At 39.5% G+C, this 27512-nt stretch overlaps 1 protein-coding gene across 10 annotated transcripts in view; it reads left to right on the plus strand.

Annotated features, from left to right (window-relative positions):
* The window catches only part of TBC1D5 (TBC1 domain family member 5), a 249079-nt gene that overhangs the window by 69969 nt on the left and 151598 nt on the right, over positions 1–27512 (plus strand). For all 10 annotated transcript variants that reach the window (XM_081164471.1, XM_081164473.1, XM_081164472.1 and 7 more), the window contains one exon: positions 17693–17827. In XM_081164471.1, coding sequence (XP_081020597.1) covers positions 17728–17827 — 100 coding nt within the window. In that variant the 5' untranslated portion in view covers positions 17693–17727. The remainder of the gene's footprint in view (positions 1–17692; positions 17828–27512) is intronic.

The following is a 27512-nucleotide window of genomic DNA, read 5'->3' on the forward strand; positions in this document are numbered from 1 at the left end:
GGTTTCATCATAATTTACCCAGAGGCCAGTCTACATTCAACCAAGTCATAGGAAGCAAAATCAACCTGCTAGTGTGCCTCAAGGTGTTTCCATATGTTAGTGCCTCGGTTTTGAAGAAGTGGAAGTGGAAATGTTGGGAGTCTCTGTATAGAACATTATTTGCCTGTGATACATCCCTCTCTCCCTACGTCCTTTCTCATCTCTTCCATGCCTTTGGCTTGTAATGTGTTTCTTCACTAGAATAATCACCCACAAGAAATGGAGCTTGTAGATATAACTGGATGATGATTCCCCACTCTCACACACACGCTAACTGACAACTGTGTATATCAGGAAACACACTTGTTTGCTCTAACTATGCAGCAGCTGATCAGTAAAGAAACAGAACCCTTAATTGCTACTTAGGGTTTAAGCCATCATTCATTCATTCATTGCTGGAACTATGAACTATTCATATGTTGCCACAGTATGTTACTTACACAAGAGTGACAGTGAAGGAAGTAAGAGCTAAGATGCCTCACAGATATAGACACTGGGGGATTAACATGTCCTCTTCATTAATATATATGTACATAAATTAATGTTAGAGTATTGAAACTAGCTTGCATGAGATCTGGACAGATTCCTTCTTTGAAGAGTACTCAGAAAATGTCTTTAATATTTTGCAGTCTGCTTTCCAAGTTAACATTGCTCTGTTGTTGTTGTTGTCCTGGTTGTTGTTGTTATATAAAATATGTTTTATTATGAAATACACACAACAAATCCTCTAAGAATATTGGTCTAGAAACTGCACATTATTTTATAGATAGTCTAGACCCTTATCCTTCCATTTTACTTGAAAGGGTGCATTTTAAATCAGTTGGCAGCCAATCGTAACAGGCTAGTACTGGTCACAGTTTCTGTGTAAATGGCAAATGGTATTGTTTTCAGAAATACTTTACTGCCATTGATAAAGGCTTCTCATCCCAGTGCTGTCAACATATAAAAAACCCCTTCAAGGAGTGTTGTATCCAGACCCTGTTAGTCCCTCATCCTGGGCCAGTGGAAACTCAGGCTGTTTCTGGACATCCTTCGGATTCACAAAGACCCGAGTTGAACAGTCCACTCTCTGTCTTTTGAGCTCCAAACCCACAAATTACCCAGTACACCAAGCATCCAGGTATCAGATTTAGGACCAAAACTGCACCAGAATAAATGTGATACTTTATTAAGGAGGTTATAAGCATAGACATAAGAACCATTTACCAATAAAAAGACAGTTAAGAAAAAGACTAAAAGTGTAAGGATACATTTGGAAATGAGTACAAAACAGAAAATAACAAAGCTAACTTGCTTCACCCTAATACTAACCATTAGAGTCAGAGACCCAACTGAACCAGTAAGCTTCATCCAGGCACATGCAAGTCCATGATCTTTATCAAAATGGGGGCCATCTGACAACCCCCCCATCAGGGATGCCACCCTGGGTGTCATCCATGGTGGGGGGGTTTGACATTGCCACCCTGCCCATCTGGGATGCTCGCCATGGGCAGTGCCCCCGGGACACTTGTCCTACCCCCGCCGGAAGCTAGCCAGCATGTGCGCCACTCCGGGTGCTGGAGCAGCTCCGCCTCTGATTCCCAGGCGGCAAGGTGACACTAATTAATGGAGCTTCTTCCCTTAGTGACTACTGTACCCAAAATTTTGAGTAAAAAGTCTGAGCTAAAGAAAGGGAGATTTGTCTACAAATAGTAAGACTTCAAACAATGGTTTTCTGCATTTGGATGATTCCAATTAATTTAGGAAAAAATAGGTATCGTATTTTTCGCTCTATAAGACGCATCAGACCACAAGACGCACCTAGTTTTTGGAGGAGGAAAACAAGGGGGGGGGGAATCTGAATCTCAGAAGCCAGAACAGCAAGAGGGATTGCTGCACAGTGAAAGCAGCAATCCCTCTTGCTGTTCTGGCTTCTGGGATAGCTGCACAGCCTGCATTCGCTCCATAAGATGCACACACATTTCCCCTTACTTTTTAGGAGGGAAAAAGTGAGTCTTAAAGAGCAAAAAATGTTTTTACTCTGTCATTATCACTGAGCCCTTGTGATAGGGCATACTGTAAATGTAAATTTTAAGTTTCCCATATTCCTGACTCAAAATTGTCAGGTTGTGATATGTACTCTGCACTAAAAATGTATTAAAATCTGCTCCAAAGTGACCTGATCCTTAAGTTAAGCAAAATTCTGTTACCTGTTTGAATTATTCACATTTAAGCAACTTTTCAAAAAGTTGCTTATATTCCATTGTCCATGTTAATCCTTTAATTATGAGGAGTAGCAGAAAAATGTAGGCTACAAGTACACATTAAAAATTGCACTCAGTAGCTACTTTCCTGCTGCGCCTGATGTAGAGCATACATTTTCAAGTCAAGACTACCTTAGCTTACAGGTTGAAACATCTTAAAAAATGAAAGCTGAGAAACAGAGGATACTGAATTCTGTGTCTTAGTGCATAGCCATTATTATAAAGAAGATGATACAGATAAGAGGGGAAGAGTCGTAATTCAGTGGTAAAGTTCTGCTTTGTATTTGTGAACTCCCTGGCTCAATCAGCTCTTAAAGAATCTCAAGTAATTGATGCTGGGAAAACCCTCTACTTGAGAACCCAGTGTTAGACATTGTATAGACCGGGCTGGTTAAATAGCATAAGATAGAACACCTTAAATGTTGAATCTTTATTTCTCTGAATTTCCCAGAAGAAAGGCCAGTAGGGTCTGAAATGCATTGGAATAATAAATATCACTTTTCCCCCACGCCATTGTTTTTTGCCGCTACTTCCTGTGGATAGAAGCATAGTCTGCTTCTCTATAAGGAAACTGCATATATTCACATGGTTTAAAATTAATTAATAGTTTTGGCTACATCAGCGTTCTGGGTAATAGGACACAATCCTTTTCAGCAAATAAATTGTATTAAGCAATGGAAATTGAGGATGAGGGCATCTTTAGTTTCATAAGTTATTGAAGAAATATTCCATACATTATTTGAGGAAAAAACTATCAACTACAAAGTCTTTTACAGAATAAAACACAGTGAAATGAGAGCTGGAGTTGATTCCTTAATTACCAAAGAAAATAAGCTTTCTAGGAAGCAATAATGCATACTTAACCTACTTTCTTGGTTCTCATCTATTTATGCAATTCAAGAGGATATTCTTGTACTTTGTACAGGAAAGGAAGGAAAGTATATCTCTAAATTGTTGCTTAATACAAACATCACAAGGAAAAAAAAATTCAAAGGCTTCAAGAAATAGTTGTGGCAACTGCAGTACAAGTGTATAAATTATCATTTCACTCATTTTCCTTCCTTCCTTCTCCCTCCAACTCTTACTATAATTAGCCAGCATTAACAGCAAATGTTTGCTTTGGTTAAATTATTCAGAACATTTATTTTACTTGTCAAAGGTTAGATCAGGTTGTTGTTTGAACTGGTAATTAAATGCAGGCTAATACACTATCATATTTATATGCACTGTAAACCCTGTTTCCTTCTCCTTCTGTATAATTTTATAACGTTGCGGGTTGACATTTAGAAAGACTTTTCTACTCAAGATGTATAAACCAAGCCAAGGAGGCAGACTTCGTTGGTATTCAAACTCCCAGTAAGTCGTGATCATGTGTAGTTGGAATTTCACATAAGGACAATACGTTAACATGAGGTTCTTAGGTTAAATAAATAAATAAAATTTCGGGGGGTGTGTTTTAGCATCCATCTGTCTCAGGAGACAGTGGAGTGCACCTCCAGTGGTAAAGTGAAACCACTGGAGAATCACAGTGACTGCAGAGAGCAGGAACCCATAAGTGCTGTCTCCCACATTGTTTTTGCTGCATTAGCATCACCAAAATGACTCCCTGGGCTGAAGACCCCTGTGACAAACCCTGTTCTTATCCTTGCCTGCTGTAGGACCTAGCTGGAGGGAGAAGGTTTTAGTGAGGAAATTAGATGTATTAGTCCCTTGGCTCCTGTCTTTTGTACTCGCATGCTAAACATGCCAGTAGAATTGGGTTCTGTCATTGTTGGTCTTTGCTGCACCTAAGTGGCTTCCCTCACCTGTAACCATTTCCAGGTTTTCACTGGCTAGCTGTTGCCCTTAAATGCATGAGGCTGTATTGCTTACTTTCCCTGGCGGAACTGCTTTCCCTTGTTAATCATTATCCTCATTAATACTCCACCCATCTGGCTGGGTTTCCACAGCCACTCTGAGCAGCTTACAGCACATATGAAAGTTGTGAAGACTTCCCAACGCCCTTCCCAAACTGGGGACTGGGAGTGAGACCTTCCACCTGTCACAATAGCTATTTTCTATGGCATCGACACTAATTAGAAGACATATATATCTACACAAGCAAAGCACCTTCAGACTTGCAATTCAAACGATAGGTTTGGGGAGGCGGAGAAGAAGGGAAGTTGTTTGGCAATACCAGAAAAAAGTAGAAAGGGTTTTTATCTAGTTAGGACCAGGCTAATCTAGCTTTTCTGCTGTTGCCACCGGCCCACTGGCTGGTTACAAGGGCCAAAACAACCCTCCCCATACATCTTCAGTGAGGGGCAGAGAGATGGTGAAGCAAGCTCAAAAAAAGAGCCATGCTGCATCAGGCCGAAGGCCACCCAAATGCTTCTGGCTCCAGCCATGATTTTCAACATCTTAATTTTGTTAAAAGGCAGGAATCTCTATAATTTATGTACATTCGAGATCACATAACACCCATACTCAATTTTTTAAAAGGGGGACAATGTGGATTTAACATACATAACTTAGTAATGTGTGCCTAACATCATGCTAGTAGTTACTACTGCATTACCATTTCCTTCAAGAATAAGTTTGGCCTCTTAGTTTCCTGATTCTTTTTGTCTTGAGGGTTGTAAATGTTAAGGGACATAAAGAATGCACCAATCACAACTCATAAATCATGTTGTTCTTCTCTGGGCAAAATGTAACTTTTGCACATTGATTGAGCATAGAGCCACAGACGGGAGTGGCCTGTGTAGATAAAATTAAGAAACCTCACTTTTTGATGGCCCAGTAGTAGTTTTGAGAACGAGAATGGTAGTAAAATTGAAATGATAAAGCAAACTTCAACAGCTTTCCTAAAAACAAAAGAAAAAATAAACCAAGGAGATTTACGACTATCACTTGTTTACATCTCTTGTATTTTTTTTAATAAAATGGGCTTAAAAGATTAGTCACAAGGTGCTACAAGATTTATATAAAATAAAAAGCCAGATGTTCTTCTTAAACTCTTCTTAATGTTCAGTGGAAAAAAATGAAATTACTGTCTTGTATTTGTTGTGCACAAATAACAACAAAGCAAAGATTCCATAAAAATCAGTACTGAAGAACAAACTGCCTATCTGCATTAGAAGTTATAGAGAGTTGTTTGCTGTCTGAGGTGGAGAAGACAAGATGTGCTTGTTTGCTCTGCATTGTGGGTTTGCAGATCTATTTGTTCTTTAGAAATGCAGAAGCTTTAAAAGTTCTCTCACTGAGATATCAAGTGGCCTCCAAAGCTTTTTCCAAACAAAAATGCACAATGCCTGGTGACTTTCTGCTACTCTAGCAAAAATTTAAAATCCACATAAATTCAAGCAGGTTCTTAAATCATGATTTTATGTAGATTTACATCTAAACCACAGAGCCAAGGGCTTGCCGATCATAAGATCAGCAGTTCAAATCCCTGCGACGGGGTGAGCTCCCATTGTTCGGTCCTAGCTCCTACCTACCTAGCAGTTCGAAAGCATGTCAAAGTGCAAGTAGATAAATAAGTAGCACTCCGGTGGGAAGGTAAACAGTGTTTCCGTGCGCTGCTCTGGTTCGCCAGAAGCTGCTTAGTCATGCTGGCCACATGACCCAGAAGCTGTCTGTGGACAAACACCGGATCCCTCGGCCTCAGTGGCATAGCGTGGGTTGTCAGCACCCGGGGCAAGGCAAGTAATTTGCACCCCCTAACCCGTGGATTTGTGCCCCCTAACCCTAACCCCCAGATGTTGCGCCCGGTGCGGCCGGGCCCCCCTGCACCCCCCACGCTACGCCACTGCTCGGCCTATAGAGCGAGATGAGCGCCACAACCCCAGAGTCGTCGTCGGCTGGACCTAACAGTCAGGGGTACCTTTACCTTTTTACAATTGTGAGAAGAGAAAACACAACTGTAGAGTAAATCAAAAGGATAGTAAATAATGAAATAAATATTATAAAATCATTTTGCAAATCACTGCATGGTGCTTGTTACCCAAAGTAAAAATCGAAAAGAATTCTGAATTTTTTCACAACTGCCTGCATGGTGCTTTACAGAGCACCATAAATGAACAGGTCATGCCCTCATGAACCTTAAGTCTAAATTTAGATAGTTTGATTGTAGTAGGAAGACAACAAAGTGTGAAAGGAATGGGAGAGATGAGAGACATGGGAGTTAAAGGTATATTTTCTTTTCTTTTCTTTTTTTTGCAGTTTAGGAAGCTCAATATTGATAAGGTGGCGTAATCATACCAGACAATCTAAACGGAAGTTATTTTAATCAGGTTCATCAGTGTGTGATATGAAGGTACATTCAATGCCACCTTGCTGAATCTAAACAAGTCTGGATTTGGTCAATGTTTAAATAGGCTAGAAAATTTCAATTGGGGACTAGATCAGGCCCTCAAATTTAGAGTTGGCTTCTCCTGCTTGGAAGGATACTGACGAGTTTGTTCTGGGTACATTCTCTTTTTCAGAAAGAGAAGTGTTACAATGTATACATGATAAGTTGGAATGCTTTTGGTAGTTGTGGTTGTGTGGAGGGGAATTATCCAGTTAAGGTCCTGCTCATGTCACTCTATTTAATCAAGATTTTGACTCACAGAATTTTGGGGTGCTTTCTTTCCTAGGACTTGAAGAGCATTCCTGGGTAACTCTGGTCCTTCTGTCACAGGAATTGTGCCAGGCAAAACCCTTTATTGGAGGCAGCTAGTGGAGTGGTCTTTCTTAAAAGATTGATTCAGAGCTGGAGTCTCCAGAGAAGAGGGATTCTGGAATATGCAAACATAAGACTGAGACAGAAGTTTGCTCCTTCTCAATATTTTTAATATTGTGATATGTTTAGCAGGAGAGACAAGCACCTCACAAGTGAACCAGCAACATCCACTTCCCCATTTACTGTGGGACAATGGATGGCATGGTTATTCGATCCATAATGCGTACTGAAAGAGGAGCGCTAGTACATATTTTTACAATAAGGATATGCTGAAAATGCCGGGTGGTCAGGAGCATAGCTGTCAACTTTCTCCTTTTCTTGCGAGGAATCCTATTCGGAATAAGGGAATTTCCCTTTAAAAAAGGGAAACGTTGACGGCTATGGTCAGGAGGCCTTCAGAAGCTGATATGCTCTAAAAGTTTCAGGATTATTTTATCTAGATTCCCTCCTTTTAACTGTAATTCCAAAATTTTAAAATCCATACCAGAGCTTCTATAGTTATGTTCTCCCCGCCCCCACCGTCCCGATTATTCAAAGCTACTCATTTTATCTTTCATGCCTGACATTTTAATTCACCACAAAGTTTATATGCTTTGTGTTAAGTGCTGGTAAGACACAAAAGAATGTAGAGTTAAATCTGCAGGCAGTGTTTTAAAACTCCTATGATGATAGTTCTTAGGGTATGCACTTCTGTTCTATAGCTCCAGAGACAACTATTTAATAGACAACATTTGAATAATACAAATGTGTGGTTGGTAAAAATGGATTAAGGTTTCAGGGTGGTACCAATGGGTGATATTTAATATTGAATGACATGTATTAAGACAAATGGTTTTATATATAATTTATTTGGCATTGTAAATGCATTTATCTTGTGAGATACAGACCCCCTGATGCAAAATGAAGTATTCTGGAAAGGTTTTGAGTAAATAAATAATAAAACCACTTTGATACACAATCTAACAATATTAAATATTAAGACTTCCACATGATTGATTTTTAATACTTAATTAACTTATTTAAAGCCCAATGTGACTCTATTTTGTATTAAAGATCAGACTTACAGTATTCAAAAGACTAGATTTTTTAGTAAATGGAACGGAAATTAACGGCACTTCATAATCACTAGATTTGCTAGTAACTAGCGACAAGTCATTTGGTGACATGAGCTCATGCACATCACTTTGGAATCCAGCTGATCAACTTCATAGCATTAGGCAGTTTTTTTTATATTTGCATCATTCCATTTTAATGATCTATAATCTGATACAGTTTATGAAAGAAAACATGCTTGCTTTGCACTATCTAAAATGTGTCAAATTGTGCATTTTTTCCCTATATCTAAAGGAAACACTTCCTCAATGACAGATGGCTGGTAGTGAATTATGAAAGAAGCTTGGTAGGTGAATAAGAAAGAAGCACAGTCCTTGATGACTTTTCTTGCTGTATGTAGTGGAGACTAAGGGAGTTAATGCCCATCATATCCATGTGGAGGTTGCTAAAAACAAGACACTTTCCGAGTAGGGATTGTTCACTTGCAAATCTAAAGGCTATGACACATAGAACACCCAGGCCTGTGTGCATCCTTTTGTTTGCCCTGCATAAGAACTTCCTTGTTTAGAGGATACAGTCAAACACTTCAAAAGAATATTCACATTGAGGGTTCCCCCCCTTCCCTTCTCTTTCTTTCTTTTCTCTTCTTTGTAAAATGACTTCAGAAGGTTTTGCAGGTGCTGATTATTCAGTGATTCCTATAAATTCTCTCTTCAGCCTCCTCCTGTATACGAAATTTATCATTTTCTGCCGTCTCTTTGTGGGCTTTTCCTGGTGTAATTTTATCGTCCCAGTCATATAGGAAGGTGTTCTGTGTGATATAGGAAAGTACATATGAACAGCCTGCGCAGGAAGAGCTGTAGCTGAGCACATTCTCTGTGTGCAAAAGGCCTTGGGTTCCAATGCTTGACATCTCCAGTTTGGGCTGGGAAAGGCTGCTGTCTGAAAACCCGAAGAGAGACTGCAATCAGTGTAGGCAATACTGAGCCATATAGAGGAATGTGTTTCTGCTATGGTAATTAGCATTCTTCTTTCCCTAGCAATGAAGTGCTGATTAGGATCATGCATGTTTACTAAGTACAAGCTTGCCGGCTTAGCTATAAAGAATAGACTTAGCATTTCACACTAAACAGAGTATGTGGGATAGGGGAGTGAAACTCTTCCCTGCATTATCTCCCTCCGCCCTCTGCAGCTCAGCTCCGCTGGGCTCAAAGTCAGGCTGTGGAATAATGTCTTTAAGCAGTGGAACATGGGGAGAGGTGGGAGAAGAAGGGGCTTGCCCCTTCCCTACAAGCTAGTCCCCAGACAACTCAAGAAGAGGTCTCTGAGAAATGTCAGGCTTTAGAAACTACACTTTCTGAGTAGGGCTTCAGAAACATTTGTTTAAAATAAATATGTAATAGTTTAAAAGGTTGATACAAGAGAAATATAGGCACTCTGTTTCAGATGTCTGAAATTGTGATGTTGCTGGCTCTGTTAACTGATCTGCATATCTCTCTATTCACACTTAAAAGCAGTGCTTTTTTCCTAAAAGAAAAATGTTTAGCGGTACTCTCATTTTCCTACTCATATTGAAATACTGCCCCTCAATGAGGCCAAACTTAGATTCACAAAATGTTTAGGGGTGTGTGTCCTCCTTCGTCCCCCCCAGAAAAAAGCACTGCTTACGTTTAAACCCATAACGTACACGTATGCTCACGAAAGTAACACTTTGGGTGTTTTTTGCTCTGGAATTAATTGTTTGCCACAGTAGCAACTGCTCTAGGTTATTGCCATTTTAAATCAGCCAATTTAAAACCACCAATACTGCCTTGCTTTCCTGTGGGAATTAGCAAGAACCACAAATGTTACTATAATTAAAATATTAACACAAAATGGCAGATAGTGAGTAAAATGGCTTGATGTCTTGAAGTGCCAGTAAACAAAGCAAAATAGCAAGTTACACAGGCTTTCCAAACTAATCCTGCTTGGACCATACGCTACTACACAGACTAGAAATAGATGGAGCAGAGAGAGTGCCTATTAGTTTAAGCCTATATGCACCAAGCGAAAAGTACAAATGCAAATGACTGGGGTTTGGATAATACAAGGATTGAAAGAGACCCAAATTAGGAAAATGAGAAAGGTAGTAGAAGGAAAAGAGAGACCACCTGTCATGAGGTAGTGAGAGCTGTGTTTCACTAGGCCTGCAGGATCACAGACGTTGCCAATACCAGCTTGTTTGTGCAGTGATTCGGAAATCAAGTGGGGAGCCCTTTACAGTTTGCAGATACAATTAACTTTTCTGAATGGTACCCAACTGGCCCAGGTGAGAATGCATAGCTCACAAGGCAACCCTTTAGCCATGCCAAGGAGAAATTTCTAGTTAAGCAGAAGAAGTCTTGCTCTCACAGGCATCCCTGAAGTTAGAACAGGGGTCAGAGCTTGAAGAGACATGGAACAGTCTAGCAAGCATTAAACCCACAATGCTGATCAGTTAGGGAATCTATGAGATGTATGAGAAGTATCATTGCTTTTTTTAATGAATAATTTTTTATTGGTTTTTACACATATTTTCCAGCATATCATCCTTTCAGTGGCGTAGCGTGGGGGGTGCAGGGGGGGCCGGCCGCACCGGGCGCAACATCGGGGGGGGGGCGCTCGCACTCGCAGCTCTCTGCCCCAGTGGCGTAGCGTGGGGGGTTAGGGGGCGCAAATTACTTGCCTTGCCCCGGGTGCTGACAACCCACGCTACGCCACTGAATCCTTTTAAACACCATTTCAAAGTCTTTGGCTATCACAGCTAAGAATTCCTTCATCCTCAGCTGATGGTTTTCTAAAATCCATTCGAATTATGCATTTTTTTACTACAGTTATTGCTAATAAATTCAAATCTTGATACCTATTCTTAATTCTTTTCACAATAATTTATATATTACTCCTTACAAAACTTATTTTAACCCTACAAGTGATGTCAATTGGTTACAGTAGCTTTGCAAATACGTCGAAAGCTTCTTCCATTCCTTTAGAAAAGTCGGATCCTGCTGGTCTCAGCATAGTTCATCAATTTCTCTTGCCACTCTTCCTTAGCTGACATTTCTTCTTGCTTCCATCTTTGGGCTAACAATATCCTTGCTGCAGTTATCTCATATAAAAACATTTTTTTATCATTCGTATGAATTTCTGTACCCACAGTACCCAGTAGAAGGGCTTCTGGTTTTTTTAACAAATGTATATTTCAACATTTTTTTCGATTCATTATAAAATTTCCTAGAAGTCCTTCACTTTCCTACATTCCCGCCACATATGGTAACAAGTACCCTCCTTTTCTTTACATTTCCAACATTTGTTATCTGTTTTGTACATTTTAGTTAACTTCACTGGTATACCACCTGTCCATCATTTTCATAATGTTTTCTTTCAATGCACTGCAAGCAGTAAATTTTATTCCCTCTTTCCATAATTTTTCCCAATCCTCTATTTGTATATTATAACTAATATCTTTGGCCCAATGAATCATAACCGATTTAACTTCCTCATCTTTCAAATGCCATCCCAATAGTAATTTATGCATTTTAGGTAATATTTTAACTGTTATTTAATAATTCCAATTCAAATCTTGATTTTGTATATCGAAATCCATTTTTGTTTTTATCTTCTTTAAACATTTCATTAACTTGACAATAATGCAGCCAATCATTCACCATACATTTTACATCTTCATGTGGCTTTAGCTTCCATTGGTTCTCCATCTCTATTACTAATTGTTCATAGGTGGCCCAATTTTTACTCATATTTGTCTTTTTCACACTCATTGTCAGGAATTGTAAAGCTTGGCCTACATTTACTGATCTGAAGTTATTTTGACAGAGTTATGCCAACCAGGCCCATTCTTCAAGAATCTGTCTTAGGTTTCAGTCATTAATTAGTGAAAGTAGAACTGTCACTGAGGACCTGCAAGAGGTGGTAAAAGCAGCAAATTTAACTTTAATACATAAATTCTCTTCTCTCGAATTGTGATATTTGTGTATATGGCTCTTTTGAATACATTTTGTGCTCTAAATAGATATATCAGTAACTTATTTTAAGGAACATTATTGTGCTTCTATGGAAACTATATAAATCCTTTTGAAACAGAATTCCTAGCAGCTTTCAGAATCAAACTTGTAATATCACTAGATTGTTCCTAGGTTGAGCGCCTATGAAGCATGATGTTATTGAAAAATTCTCTGTTTCCAGATAAGTAGGTTTAGGATTACAGTCTTATGATTTCAGAAATTTCATAATAATTCTTCATGTTCCAATTCACTATTTAATCTTGAGGTAGTAAAATTTTAAAAAGGACCTCACTATATATGTATAGAATAAACTTCCAAGCACTTACGCACTACTTTGCTGAATCAAGTATCTATTTATTGCGGAAATCTAATACATAGTGTGGTGGTGGTTGTGGTGGTGGTGGTGGTGGTGGTGTGTGTGTGTGTGTGTGTGACACCAGATTGAATTTCAGACTGCTGTGATCTGTTTGATATTAAAGGTAAGGTGACAATTTTAATGTACATTCAGTCAAAAGCAAATCTTTCTCTGTTCTCAGCACCAGATGTTTTTGTAATAGGCATCTGCAGAACAATTATTTTTCCAAATTAGTAAAAGTGTATTTAGATACATTGTCTTGAATAATCTGATTTTAAAAATTTTTGATTCAGAACTATTTCCAATAATAAAAATGGCTTGGCTGTGGTGATTCTTGCCCAAGTTGCATTTAGATTTGACTGTTGTAATAATTGGGCCTTCTTTTGGAAAGTGTCCAGAAATTCATTCAGAAATTCTGCCACTATACAGAGATAGCCAATGTAACGCCCTCTACGTGATTTTTTACCCCAGCCAGTATGACCAATCACCAGGGATAATAAGAATTGTAGTCCTTAGAGTACAAAGGGTGGTGTGAAGGCAGGGCCACCTCTTCTATACCATTGAGATGTTGAATCTCATCCTTAGAAAGGTTTGTTGCCCTCCTTTTTTGGTTTTTCAACATCAGCCACAGTTGGCATTCGTCAAAAGATCTTTCAGTCGGTCCTGATTAGGTGGCCTTCATGTTTCTGCTACTATGATCTGTGTTGCTAATTGGCATTTATTGGGTGCTTTCAATTGTTTAATGATATTACTTTTAACATGCCTTGTTTGCTGAGATTTCGAGAGGAAAGGCAAATTGCCAACAATTTTAATAATATATTTTTAAAAACAAATAATACAAATGCTTAGTCAAATCCATAGAACTAATTACTATGAAAAACATGTTACAGATAAGTTTTCAAATGATATGTAGATTAGTAAAATATCTAATTGCAATTACCTTGCAATATTTATAAGAATAAAAACAAATTTGCAGTAAGTCTACTGTAGTTCTGCAATTGTAATATATATATATGTGCATGCTTTTTAGTGGTAGAAAAGTGAACTGTAAATATATTGAACGAATAAAACAAAATGTATTTGTTTTCTATATTTAATATTTGTGTGATACTACAGTTTATTGAACACATCATGCTGTAAGCATATCTTTGTGAAACAGGAAGCATTTATTACCGTTATATGTCCACTAAGAAATAATTTGCTGGGCTTCAATTTTAGTGGGGGAAACTTCTTAAGGAATATGTTTCTGTAAGGAGATCAGGTTCTTTTCAGCTAAGGTCTAAGTGTTATGCAGGTTGAGTGTAATAAAAGACCACTTACAGGCGGCAGGGGAGAAAAGTCTTGTCCATTTTGGGAAATTCCATTCCACCTTTTGTTGCAGATATGCAGGATTGTTACATGTCACATGTCTGTTTATATTCCAGCACAGACTGCTGGGTCCCGTGAACGGAACTTCCGCTCTGTGTATTGCTTTTGTTTTGAGTCTCTATCTGAGAAGACCGCAAGGAGAGGCGACATGTTTCTTTGTCCTGATTTATGTACAATAAATCCATAGTTTTAGTATGTATCTACAGCCTCAAGCCTCTTCTGTTGTGCAGTTTACTCTGCTAAGTAAAGTGTGCTCAAGTCAGCAGGCTTGAGTTGCTGATTTACGTCAGAGCCAGAGGTCGATGTATCTCCGCAGAGAGGGAGACGATCCAGCTGGGGCTGAGCCAGCTGGCCTATTGACCCCAGATGCTGACAGTCCGCGTGGCCAACTGATGTCACTGTTGAACACATCCGGTTGGGGGGTTGGCTGGTTGCCCGTCAAATCTTTAAATTCAAATGGGCCAGTTATGGCCCTTGGGTGGATGATGGTCTGGCGATGGACCTGTGGGAGCCAGTCTTCTTTCAGGTCCACCACCACAGCATAAAAGCTTGCTGTGCTGCAAGCATGAGACGCAGTCAGAATTGGACATCCCAGCCTCCCACCTTGTATGTTATTGGCTCTACCCGGAGGTAAGCGGGCATAGCACATGTATGTCCTTGCTGTGGAATTAATAAGTCAGCATTAATTAATGCTGTGAAATTAATATTTTGGGCCAGGGAGGAATTTGCCTGCAGACAAATTGGCCCTGTCGGGGGCTTTTTGCCTTCCTCACAGTAAGCGTCAAAACTTATGGTGAAAAAAAAAGGCATTTGGTTGGATACTTAGTCTAAGCTAAGGGGTTGGGTGCATGGGTGAGTGGGTGGGTGTGCACCACCCTCTGATCTAGTATCAAATTCAGGCTACCCCAGTAAAGGGGTCCAAGGGTAGGGTTCTGTCCAAAAGCCCAGACGGGGCTAACAAGCCAGAGAATACAGTGGTACCTTGGTTGTTGAACAGCTTTGCTCGCGAACAAATTGGCTCCCAAACGCTGCAAACCCAGAAGTGAGTGTTCCGGTTTGTGTACATTTTACAGAAGCTGAACGTCCAACGCGGCTTCCAATTGAGTGCAGGAAACTCCTGTAGCCAATCGGAACTTGTGCCTTGGTTTTCGAACCGTTCCAGGAGTCAAATGGACTCCCGGAACGGGTTAAGTTTGGCAATGAAGGTACCACTGTACCCCCAAATTGAGACCTTGTGGGATTGCCCTATTTGATTTGCGTCATGGGGTGGGGGGTTCCTTAATTCCAGGATCGACCCCGATGGAGTTATCAGCCAGCAACAGGGTTGGCTGATTCAGGATACATACCAAATGCCTATGTCAAAGCCAACTTACATCTGTAATCAGTGAAGTTGTAAGTGTTTCGATCCCAAGCTGGTATTGTGGCATTTCCGCTCCTTGTAGACCTCCACCCCCCCACCCCAGTCTGCTGGGCATTGGCCCACAAATTCCATCTTGTTTTGTGGTTGTTGTTTGCTTTAAGCTAGCAAAAAACTAGCTCTTACTCTGGATCAATACTATAAGTATGCAAGTTCTGAAGGTAGACAGAGATGTTTGTCAGGAAAAGGACAAATAGATCCATGTAACATGATTGTTTATATAAATAGAAAGTACTTCCATTCATACATCCTTTGCCTTTTATGGTGGTGGTCCACCATGGTGCATTGATTACACTCTGGAAAGTTCCTCAACGCTCCGATAAGAGTTTTTTTAGGAAACCAGAGCTCTCTGCTTGTAAACAGAAGGGTATTTTACTTAGAAAGGGGAAAGATGGATCCAAACCAATGTTTCCATTGGTCTTTCACCTGGAAATTATATCTAGACATTTGTACTGTTAATTCTAATGCAGCTTGACATGATCATGATCATTACATTATCTAAGAATAGAAACTTATAATGTATCCTCTGAGATGGCATAAAGGCTCTATTCAGTTTTCCATTAATGTGTTTTTATGGTAACAGCAGCCAATTAGTATGTACTTTTATTTAGGAAGTATCTAAATAATAATTGGAAATTTTTGCTTTAAATCATTGATTTAAATTGGCCTTTTTTCCTTGGTGATCTAAATTGCTGAGGTAAATCACCTTGATCTTTTACAGCCTATAATTCTAGGGTCAGAGCTAAATTACTTTATTGAAAGAGTTATATACCATACGCTGTACCTTAATCTTTCTTAAGAAAGGCATTAAATACAGACTTTTTCAGAAATCCCATTTAAAAGTATATTAGTCTTCATCATTAGCTCCAACAGATTGCCTACACTCACAGAAATATTTAGGATAGAGAATAATAATAATTCTAGTACCAATATAGGTGATGAGGCTGTACATCCCTAAAGGCTTGACTGTCCCAATGGAGCAGTGGATTTTTGCAACAAATAAGGATGCCAGTCATGCAATATTATTCATTTGTTGCTTTGAGTAAAGGCCCCAGTTGTGGTCTGACATAAATACAATAAAGAAATAAAATCCCAACGATGGAGGAAGGAACTGTGCTTCTGTGACTCCCATCCTGCTCAGCTAACTGAGGAACCCTGAGCTGCTTTCCCCCACCCACATTTTTACAGCTACAATAAAGTTGTAAATTTTTATTTATTTGTCTAGAGAAGGTGAAACAACAGGTCTTATAACTCACTGCACATGTTTACATGTGTCCGTGCTTACCCATTTGTGCTCAATAGGGTTTATTCCCTAGTTAAATTATTTAGGATTGTATTTTTGAATGAATAGTAGCTCCTAAATCACATATCAATATCCTTTTTAGTATTATGTAATGATTTTGTTTAATTGCTTTACATAAAAGTAGAAAAATATTTTGCAGGCCATTATAAACCAGTAAAAATAATCACTCATTTTCTAGGAAATGTCCCATGAGTCACCATAATGGTTTAATTTTCTTTGCTGTTTAAAAATTAAAACACTAAAATTATCACAGGAATTCCTTGGTATTCAGAGTAGTTAGGCTAATAGGTATTGATCATTGATTTTTTTTAAATTCTGATGTAAAAATAATTTTCCAGTAGCCTTTTTTTGTTTTTTGTTGCTACTTTGGATGGAACTTTAATCTTGTCCATTCCTTTTGCATGTATTTCTGTAATAATGTTTTTAAGAGAGGACTTTGGCAATTATATTTCTTCTTTATTTTGACATTGGGGTAGCCATTTGTCATCCTATATAGTAGCCAACATGGTAACCTCCAAATGTTCTTAGACTACAGTTCTCATCAGCTTCAATCAGAGCTCCAACCAGCATGGGTTAGTGTTCAAGAATAATGGGAGTTGATTTCAATAACTGCTGGAGGGCACCATACTTTGCTATAGCAATCTTTTTATAAACAGTTATTGCAAATGAGGTAATATTAAATGTTAATATACTCTGCATGGTAAGTTCACTATTAGGAAAAGTGGCATTTTTTCCTCACAAAGTGTTAGCTTACTTTAAGAACACTGTTCAAATGGAAATTAACAACTTATTAAAAGTAAAATAAAACAACTTTAGCACATGCTTCCTATCATTCCTGAAAAATGAATGGAGTGCAACAGAGTTTTGTATCCAATATATTTCCCCCATTCATTAAAACATTGTCACATTCATTGTTATAATAACAGAAAAGAGCACCAGATTTGTAGGAATGGTGGAGAAAGTTTACATATTAAGAGAACCTCTTATATCATGAGGAAAAATATAATGATACATATAATACAATATTCCTCCCCCTTTCTGCTAAACTAGAGAAAATAGTATGTTTAGACGACAAACTAAACAATATTGAGTTTTCTGAGATCTTTGCTACCTTATTGCAGTATAGAATTAGGAGGCTGTTTTGATTAATCTTTAATTTTTGTTTATTCACCCAGGTAATTACTACTTATTGAAAGTGCCAAGTGTCAATATGTACCATTCCATCACTGAAACTAGCCATCCTTTACAAGCTGAAGAGCAGGAAATAGGCATTGATCCCCTGCAAAGTTATGTGAACAAGCCTGATGAAGGTGAGTTGATCATTTTTACACTTAACATTTGAGAAAATGTATGAGAATTTTTGAATGGCTATATGTTTATGATGTCTTCCATCTCCCCTGCCCCAAACAAAACATAACTGAACAGAAATGTTTTAAGAAACATTTCGCTGTGTGTGTTGACCATTCTGGCTCTAACAAAAACCAAAAACATTCAACTACAGTGGTGCCTCGCAAGACGAAATTAATTCGTTCCGCAAGTCTCTTCGTCTTGCGAGTTTTTCGTCTTGCGATGCACGGTTTCCCATAGGAATGCATTGAAAATCAATTAATGCGTTCCTAGGGAAACCGCCTTCAGACCAGGTCCGGGGACAGTCTGTCCCCGACCTCTTCTGAAGGCTGGGGGGGGGACAAGGGCTTTTCTTCCCACCCCCAGCATTTTAAAAAACCCCGGGACAGCGGAGGACTTCTCCGCTGTCCGGGGCGATCTTAAAATGCTGGCAGGCGGCATTTTAAAATCGCCCCGGGACAGCGGAGGACTTCTCCGCTGTCCGGGGCGATTTAAAAGCCCCTGGGAAGGCAGGCAGGGGGGACAAAGACTTTTGCCCCCCGCCAGCCTTCAGAAAAGGTCCAGGACCTCTTCTGAAGGCGGGCGGGGGGCGAAAGTCTTCCCCCCCCCGCCTGCCTTCAAAAGCCGTCGGCGACAGCGGAGAAAGGCGCTGCCTTTCTCCGCTCTCCCGGGAAGGCAGGCAGGGGGGAGCAAAGACTTTCGCCCCCCGCCGGCCTTCAGAAGAGGTCCTGGACCTCTTCTGAAGGCCGGCGGGGGGCGAAAGTCTTTGCTCCCCCCGCCTGCCTTCAAAAGCCGTCGGCGATAGCGGGAAGCGCTTCCCTGCTATGCCGGACTGCTTTTAAAATGCTGGCGGTGGGGAGCAAAGCCTTTCGGCCCCCGCCGGCCTTCCTGGACCTCTTCTGAAGGCCGGAGGGGGGGAAAGGCTTTGCTCCCCACCACCAGCATTTAAAACAGGTCCCCGGAGATTTCCCCATGGGCTTTCGTCTTGCGAAGCAAGCCCATAGGGAAATTCGTCTTGCGAAGTGCCTCCAAAACAGAAAACCCTTTCGTCTTGCGGGTTTTCCGTCTTGCGAAGCATTCGTCTTGCGGGGTACCACTGTATTTTCATATTGAAACACTAGTCAATTTATTAATTCCGTGTTATCTTTTCTTATCATAAACAAAACAGTGATATTGAAATCATGTAAATAGGAGCTCTTTAACTCCCCCCCCCCCCGATTTCTTATTACCAAAACCTGGTCGTTATTTTATGTTTCCTATTTTTTCATTTGGTTTTCTTTGTGCTTTTGTAATTCATTTGGTAAAATAAGATTTAGCAATTCACTATTAAATTTGAATTTGGCATTGTTAACAGTCAGAACTTTCCAATCTCCTTGTACCTTTAATTGATAATCAAAGCTGTCAACTTTGACACTCCCGTCCTAATGTGTGTGATGTTCATTTGTTTCTCAAGCTAAACAATATTGTATACTACATCTTAAAAACACTCAGGAATCGCCAACAAAATAAAAGCACAGTGAAAGAATAAAAACAAAAAAGTTAAAATGCTTGCAGTAGTAAAAACACACTGTAAGATGTAGAGGGGCAGAAAAAAAAACACTAAAGAGAAAGGAAGTGTTTTCAGTCTCTTAAGTTCAACAGAGATGAACCCAGGAAGGACATGGAGATAGTAAGCCGCAGCTGAAAAGGCTCTCACTCTTACTCACCTCATTCCTGAAAGTGGAACCATAAAGATCATAATATTTAGGCAGGCTGATGTGGCCACACAACTAGATTTATGATGATATATTGGCATACTATTTATTTTCAGGCCACAGATTTTCAGAATTGAAGGTGAAATGTAGTAGAAGTTCAATGAAAACATAGTACAGCACCTTGAGTGATGCAAATTGGTTAGTTGAACTTCCTACCTATCTGTTATTACTGACTACTATTTGGTTCTTCAGATGCTCTGCCCATACATATACAATACCTAGAGGGGTAAGCAGGACCACACACCCCTAGCCCCAATCTCAGTGTGGCTGGCCCCCTGACCCTGGCCTCAGCACATTACAGTGAAGCATTGGAAAGGGGTGTCCATGCATGTGTAGCTAAATGTGCATAGGTATCCTTTTCAGATACTCTGTACAACATACAAAGGATACTTGTGTAATAGGACTTTTAATTCTCTTCTCCCCCTCCAACCCCCTGTGTGCACTCAGAATTTGCTTCAGGGAGTAGGAAATGAAGGAGAAGCCCCATTGTGTGAGTGGATGCCCACTTATGCTATGTTAAATCTCAGCCTCTGTTGCTGAATGTAGACAAGTGTAGGTCTTAACAATTGTGGCTATTTGTTGTTGCTGTTTCATCGTTTAGTCATGTCCGACTCTTCGTAACCCCATGGACCAGAGCACGCCAGGCACTCCTGTCTTCCACTGCCTCCCGCAGCTTGGTCAAACTCATGCTGGTAGCTTTGAGAACACTATCCAACCATCTCGTCCTCTGTCCTCTTTTCCTTGTTCCTTGTGCCCTCAATCTTTCCCAACGCCAGGGTCTTTTCCAGGGAGTCTTCTCATGAGGTGGCCAAAGTATTGGTGCCTCATCTTCAGGATCTGTCCTTCCAGTGAGCACTCAGGGCTGATTTCCTTAAGAATGGATAGGTTTGATCTTCTTGCAGTCCATGGGATTCTCAAGAGTCTCCTCCAGCACCATAATTCAAACACATCAATTCTTCGGTGATCAGCCTTCTTTGTGGTCCAGCTCTTACTTTCATACATCACTACTGGGAAAACCATTTAACTATATGGACCTTTGTTGGCATTATTCAGCATCTAATGCAGGGGAGCAGAGCCACAGAGCTGGCCCTCCATTCACCAGCATCACTGTTGCTCAGAGGCATAGCTGAGGTTGGGGCTGCACAGATGCCCCAGTTGGAGTGCCAGATTGGCAGCACTGGCTCATCCAGTACACCCTCATAGCCCTGCCCAGGAAAACAGCAGTTATGCTGGTGTCAGGAGAGTGGCTTGGTCCCACCATACAAGCCCACTACCGCTGTAAGTACGTTTTGAAATTATGATAGAATTACCCTACTTGTTCCTTCCCCGAGGGCACAAAAATAGGGGAAATGTTATGATAATCAAATGCCTTGTTGTTCATGCCTTGTTGTTCATATCTGGTTTATAAAAAATCAGTGATCTTAATAATTCAATGTGTCTTCAAAAATTAATGTGCTTTTATGTAAATTATGTTCACAGTTACTCAAATATTTGGTTATCCAAATATTTTACATTACACTAGTCCAACAGAATGTATCATTCATATTTAAAAGTTTGGACATACTAGGAAGCTATTTTAATGAAACATTTTTAAGTTCATGATTGCTTGGTTTTTCTCAGCCTACATCAATTAATAGTATAGAATAAAATGTTAGTTCTTAACCATGATTTTTAACATCTTTGGGAAGTATTTTTAATCAGTTGTACTTTTTGTGTGTGCGCGTGTGTGTGCGTGCCTTGAGCAATTAGTTACCTAGACACAGAAGACTTTATAGTTTTTATCTGAACCTTAACATTGCTGCAACATACAAAGTTATTAGTATTGAATTGATGTTTAAAAGTGCCATTAATTCATTTACCCCAAATGTTCATTAACAATGTAAATGTATGCTGATGTTCTATGAGACAAGGAAGTGACTAATGACTCTTCGCACTAACAACACTTAAAATGAATAGAAACTTAAGATAGCTAATCTTGAAGTAATCAAGGCCCTCATTCAGCTTGGCTTCTCTGTATGCTCTAAAACAGCTGTCAACTGTTAAAAATATATACACAACACACAGATACGCACATGCGAAGATAGAGATATGTAAATACATGGTTCCCCAAAGTCATAAAGGTTACCAACCATAGTACATTTTTACGTTCTATATGTAAATATTTTATATAAAGCATCCATTTCATCTTCATGGCTTTTTTACAGTGAAACACAGACTGCATTTTAATTTAGTGCCATATGCATCCAAGATTCATCATCTCAGTTTTATGCTATTATTTAAAATAAGGTATGCAGCAGATATTAGGGGTGGAGTGGACTTTATGTAATTTTCCTAGCCCAAATGTCGCAACTCAGGAATTCAATATCAAGGGGCAGGATGTGCTCTGTAACTAAGAGATCATTGCATTATAGGAATTAATGAATCATGGTAGCAAGACTGTCACTATTCAGGAACAACTATAGCTGCCCCCAGTGACACTGTTGGATCTCGGAGCATCCCCAGAATATCATTCATTTATTCAGTACATTTCTATGCTATCCTTTATCATAACTAATCTCAGGGTGGTTTACACATATATGATAACTATAACCCACAGTAAAACAATAAACCTGCAGGCTGTATGTCTGTATACAGCATGAGAAGCACCTACAGACTGGAATCATTCTGTTTATTGACCTTCATCCAGCCCACCACTGCATCCAGGGACTATTCAGGACTGGTACAACCTCACTTGACTCAGTTGACAAGGTGAAATAGTGTTGGGTGTCATCAGCATATTCATAGCATGGAATCATAGAATTGTAGAGCTGGAAGGGATCCTGAGGGCCATCTAGTTCAACACTGCACTGCAGGAATCTCAACTAAAGCATCTATGACAGATAGCCATCCAACCTCTGAAAGAGAGTCCATTCCACGATTGAACAGCCCTTACCTTGCTCCACATATCTTGATGATCATACCCTGTAGATTCCTCCAAGGATGGGGGGGGGTATTGTCAAGGTCAATATGTGTAAGGGGGTTGGACAGCAACTGAAAAAAGGCGATCCATCAGTTGGCTCAAGTTGCAGGCAGCCAGGTTGGCTTTGGTTCACTTTGCACAGCTTCAGCACCATTCCACATGTTGATACACACTGACAACTCCACTGCAAAATCTCACATTGTGTGTCAAGGGGGCACAGGGTTGGCATCCCTTCAAAGGGAAGCAACTCTTCAACTGGGCCGAAAAACAGCAGTTACCAGTGCCACAATTGATGTGGAGGGCACCATATTGGCTGTCCCAACTATAAGCAATGGTAGAAATACTGCCGACATTGCTTTTTCAAGAGTAGCCAAGAAATCAATAACAGTCACTGGGAGTATTCCATTAAATATCTCAGATTTGATCATCTCTGGGTGAGTCTCCATGGAAGCTTCTCAGACTGTGTGTTGCTTTAGTGATACACCGTAGGTGTAGAAAAGACGATTGGTGTATCACTTCTAAACTTTTGTCTTGTAATAATGGTATCTTTAGCTTCTTGAACAATGTTCTACTGTCTTTCTATCACTATTTTCATGTGTGCTTTTCCTTTTGAATATTAGAACATGCTTCCATGTGGATGCTTTATAAATAATTTCAGCACCCCAGGTACAAATGTTGGTAGGTGTATTTCCTTGCATCATGTGGTAGTTAGAAATAACTAAGTGTTATAGCCAACTATGTAGATAGATGCTGAGCAAAACATGAAATTATAATGCTTTGGCAGTTGTTTAGGATATCATTCAAAAATATTATCTGGAATAGGATGCTAATGGTGATGAACAATTCAGGCTGTGTAGAACATTCGCTGCTGAAACTTATCCAGTCTGCCATATTTTATTCCCTCTAAATAGCAGCAAAGCTTTCTTCTGCTGCTTCCAACACCAGATGCTTACTTAGCAAGCTTTTAATAGTCATTTATTAATAATAGCTTCTGTGTAGTTTGCTTTTACTTGAACAGCTACAGATCTGTAGTGACAAAGGCCATTGGCATATCACTTTTCCACTTATGTCTTGTAATAATTGTCCCTGTCACTTGCTTCTTAATCAGTGTTGTCCTCTTGTCTTGTAATCACTTTAATATTTCCATATACAGTGTTCTTTTTGGATAGAGCATTAAACACAGTGAGCACCACTGTTTTTATATATATATAAATTTAAGCAAGCACCAATTAAGCACCAATTTAAGCAAGTCTGTGCCCCAGTATTACCTGGACCTTGAGACTACTTTGACAGTGCCTCAAATATCTCTGATAAGGAGCTTAAGACCCACTTTGAATATTCTGCTTTTTATGACCCACTCTAGCTAATGATCTGTGCATTATATTGAAAACTAGTTTTTAAAAAATCCTGAAGTGGTTTTCTAAGAAACCTCCATTTGTGGAGCTACCCTTAGGGTTGGTGCAGAAAGTGGCAGATAAGTTCCTAAATGCATTAAATATAATAGCTGTTCTGAAAGAACTGCGGTGGCTGCCAGTTAACTATCAAGCCAAGTATAAGGTTTTAATACTGAGCTATGAGGCCCCAATCAGCTCAGAACCAGGTTGTCTGAAAGAATATCTTCTCCTGTATTGACCAGACCAGCCACAGCGATTTGTGGAGGACCTGTTCACTGTACCACAGCCTGCAGTTGTCCACCACACAGTGGTACATACCTTGTGGAATGATCTCCCCTGGAGGTCAGGCAGGCACTGACTATTGGGTTCCTACACCAGCAATTTAAAATACCCTTCTTCATCCAAGCTTTCATTGGCTGCTAATAAAGGCTTCTGGCTTCCCCTGCTGTTGTAATTGTGTTGTTTTACGGTCATTTTATTGATTTGGATTTTTATTGTTAGATTTTGTTAGGTTGTTTATTCTTCTATAAAAAAATATTTTTAAAAGATAAAAATAAATAAATAACTCAAGTAAGGTGAACGTAAAGGACCCCTGGGTGGTTAAGTCCAGTTGAATTCTATGGGGTGCGGCACTCATATTCGCTTTCAGGCCGGGGGAGCCGACGTTTGTCCACAGACAGCTTTTCCAGGTCATGTGGCCAGCATGACTAAACCGCTTCTGGCGCACGGGACACCATGATGAGTGCCAGAGCATATGGAAATACCATTTATCTTCCCACCGCAGAAGTACTTATTTATCTACTCGCGCTGCTATGCTTTCAAACTGCTGTGTTGACAGGAGCTGGTACAAAATATGCAGGTACAGAAAAATAACCACTGGAATGCTGGAATGAAGCTTGGATGGAGAGAAATACTGAGAAAACATATCTTCTTTGTTTACCCATTAATAACGTAGTGCTGAATTGCTAATCCACTTCAGTACAGCAGCCAGTTTGGAGAAGGGTGGAGAACTAAGCAGAAAGCCTAATTTGTGTGTACACTCAGGCTTTCTAGATTTGTCATTTAAATGTTAAGTTGCAGTACAAATGTCAATATTTGGACCAGTTGGCTTCATTCTGTCCTAAACCTCTGTCATCTAATACATATAATATAATTGCTGTCATTGCCTTCGGTATAGCTGTAGGAGGCGGTGTTACTTGGGGACATTTAAAAATACCTTCATATGTACCTGATGATTTTCTTTGCCTTTTTCAACGCAGTGTGTATTATTTATGGACAATCTGGCCTTTTTAACAAAGAAAAATATGCCTGTGCTTATACTGCCATTTCTACAAACAAAACAGCTGATACTTTAATGAACACCATACTGAGGGCCATGCAGGACATAAGGCGAATTAAGCAGGTTACAAACTGCACATCTTCTATTTAGATATAGGAGATCTTCCCGAGCCCGAACAATTAGTTGGACTAATCAGACAAGCCGACAGTCAGAAACAGAAGGAGACCATTTGTATCAATTTAAACAACATAGCTGGTAATGAAGTGAAATAGCCACACTGAATAGTTTTCACCTCTACTTGGGTTTGTACTGTTCTAATAGAATCTTTCATCTCCCTAAAAAGAAATACCCATGTTTAACAAAAGCCAATTACCTGATGTTGACAAACTTGAGGGTAAAGGGATAACACGGTGTGAACCTAGAATTGTTTAAAATTCTGGACTCAAAAGTTGAATCTTGATTACCTTGTTTAAATAGTTGAATGTGGCTCTCCATTCATAAGAGTTCTTTCTAAGTGACAACAATTCAGCTATTTAGTCTGGAATACATTAATAAAGAATCTCCAGCATTTTTGTTTTGCTCTTTTACAACATTTATATGAAATGTAGAACAAATACATTGTGAGTTGCCTTGATTTTCTTTTTAAAAATAATAATTATCTACAGCATTTAATTCATATAATGCAGGCACGTCCAACTTCCAAGAGACTGCGATCTGCTCCCACTATAAAAAAAAAACTGGCAGTGATGTACCCATTTAAGCTGTTGAGCTTTTCTTGGGGGAGCATCAGTCGAAGTTGTTGACCAGGGACACCCTGCGATATAATGCTACGAAAGTAATTTCTGATTATCTTCTTTCCCATCATTCTGTATGAGGCAAAATCACAAACCCATTCAGAACAATTGCAAAGTTTCTACTAAAAGCAGTAAAATGGGCATTTAAAGCAATGCATTTTCAAACATGACTAATTTTATCAGGAGTGCCAATATTTGTTTAAAATGTCCTTCTGCATTCCTCTTGTGCACCATGGAAATGATGGAACTGTATTTCCATCAAATGTATTTTCATACTGAAATTTTTTGCAAAAATAAATAAGTTGCTCTTCAGATATGTTAACATTAGCTTGGTTCACACACCACTTGGAGCCATAGTTTAAATAAACTTTGGTTTAATGAGAATGGGCAGCATGCTTATACACACTGCTGTAATTATGGTTGCTTTACTCCCTCCCTGCTCCTTCCACACTGCCAGGAGATAAACTCGTCCAGCTTAGCATTATGTCCAAGGCCTGGGGTCGTGGTTTATTTCTCTCCAAAGAAACCACTAGTAACCAATGTTTGTTCTTGGCTTACTCTTCCTGGTTTGTGGAGAAACAAATCAGAAGCCCGGATTCAGATGTAACACTAAGCCAGACCAAGGCTTGTTTTCCAGCACAGTGATAGGGATAGCGAGCAGGGAAGAAGCAAAGCAACCACGATTTCACAAGCAGGTTGTGCACTAACATTAAGTTTATTTTAACTATGGTTCAAAGTGATGTGTAAATGTGAAAATTTAAGTTTGCATGTCATCATAGTTTTTGAGCTGTGAATGAATAAGTCAAAGACAGTAAGAGTTTTATTAAATATAGCAGTATGCTCTGCTGGGAAGCATTGAATTGGAGCTTTTAAAAAGCTAAGGCTGGGAAAGAACAATGTTGACTACTTGCCATATTTAGTATTTATATAACACTTTATTGATAACTATCTTATTTTTATTTTCATATATTGTGCAGAGGGCGGGGAAGGTGCCTAAAGTCCAATATGTCCCTTATATCTGTGATGAGATTTGATGTGGGAATTTCCCAGCACACAGTTCATTCTTAGACACTAGTTTGTCCAGTTGGATTTATGAAGTGTGTGTGTTTCTTTTGAGCAGCAGATTCCCATGCCAATGTTGCAATCAAATCTTCAGATTCAAAAAGGGTTTTGGTTTTTACCCTGAGCAATTCATGTAGCACATGTGCATCTGCTTTTCTGTTTGTAGTACAGAATCCCCATGTGAAATGGTCATCATATGTATTTAATAAGATGTTGTTTCAGTCTTGAAGAACAAATTGCAGCAGGGTGAGGCCTGGACAGATGTTTATCACTGTGGTTTGTTATAAATGTTTCGTACCAGGTTCTTGAGTTGAAACTTTCAGGCTAGCAAACAGGACTTGCTCACAGGCCCCGCATATTCTCCAGGTTGCAAATAATTGGGTACAAAAAAAGCAAAGTAATTGGG

This window comes from Podarcis bocagei (assembly GCF_964188305.1).
Source record: "Podarcis bocagei genome assembly, chromosome: 12".
NCBI lineage: Eukaryota > Metazoa > Chordata > Lepidosauria > Squamata > Lacertidae > Podarcis > Podarcis bocagei.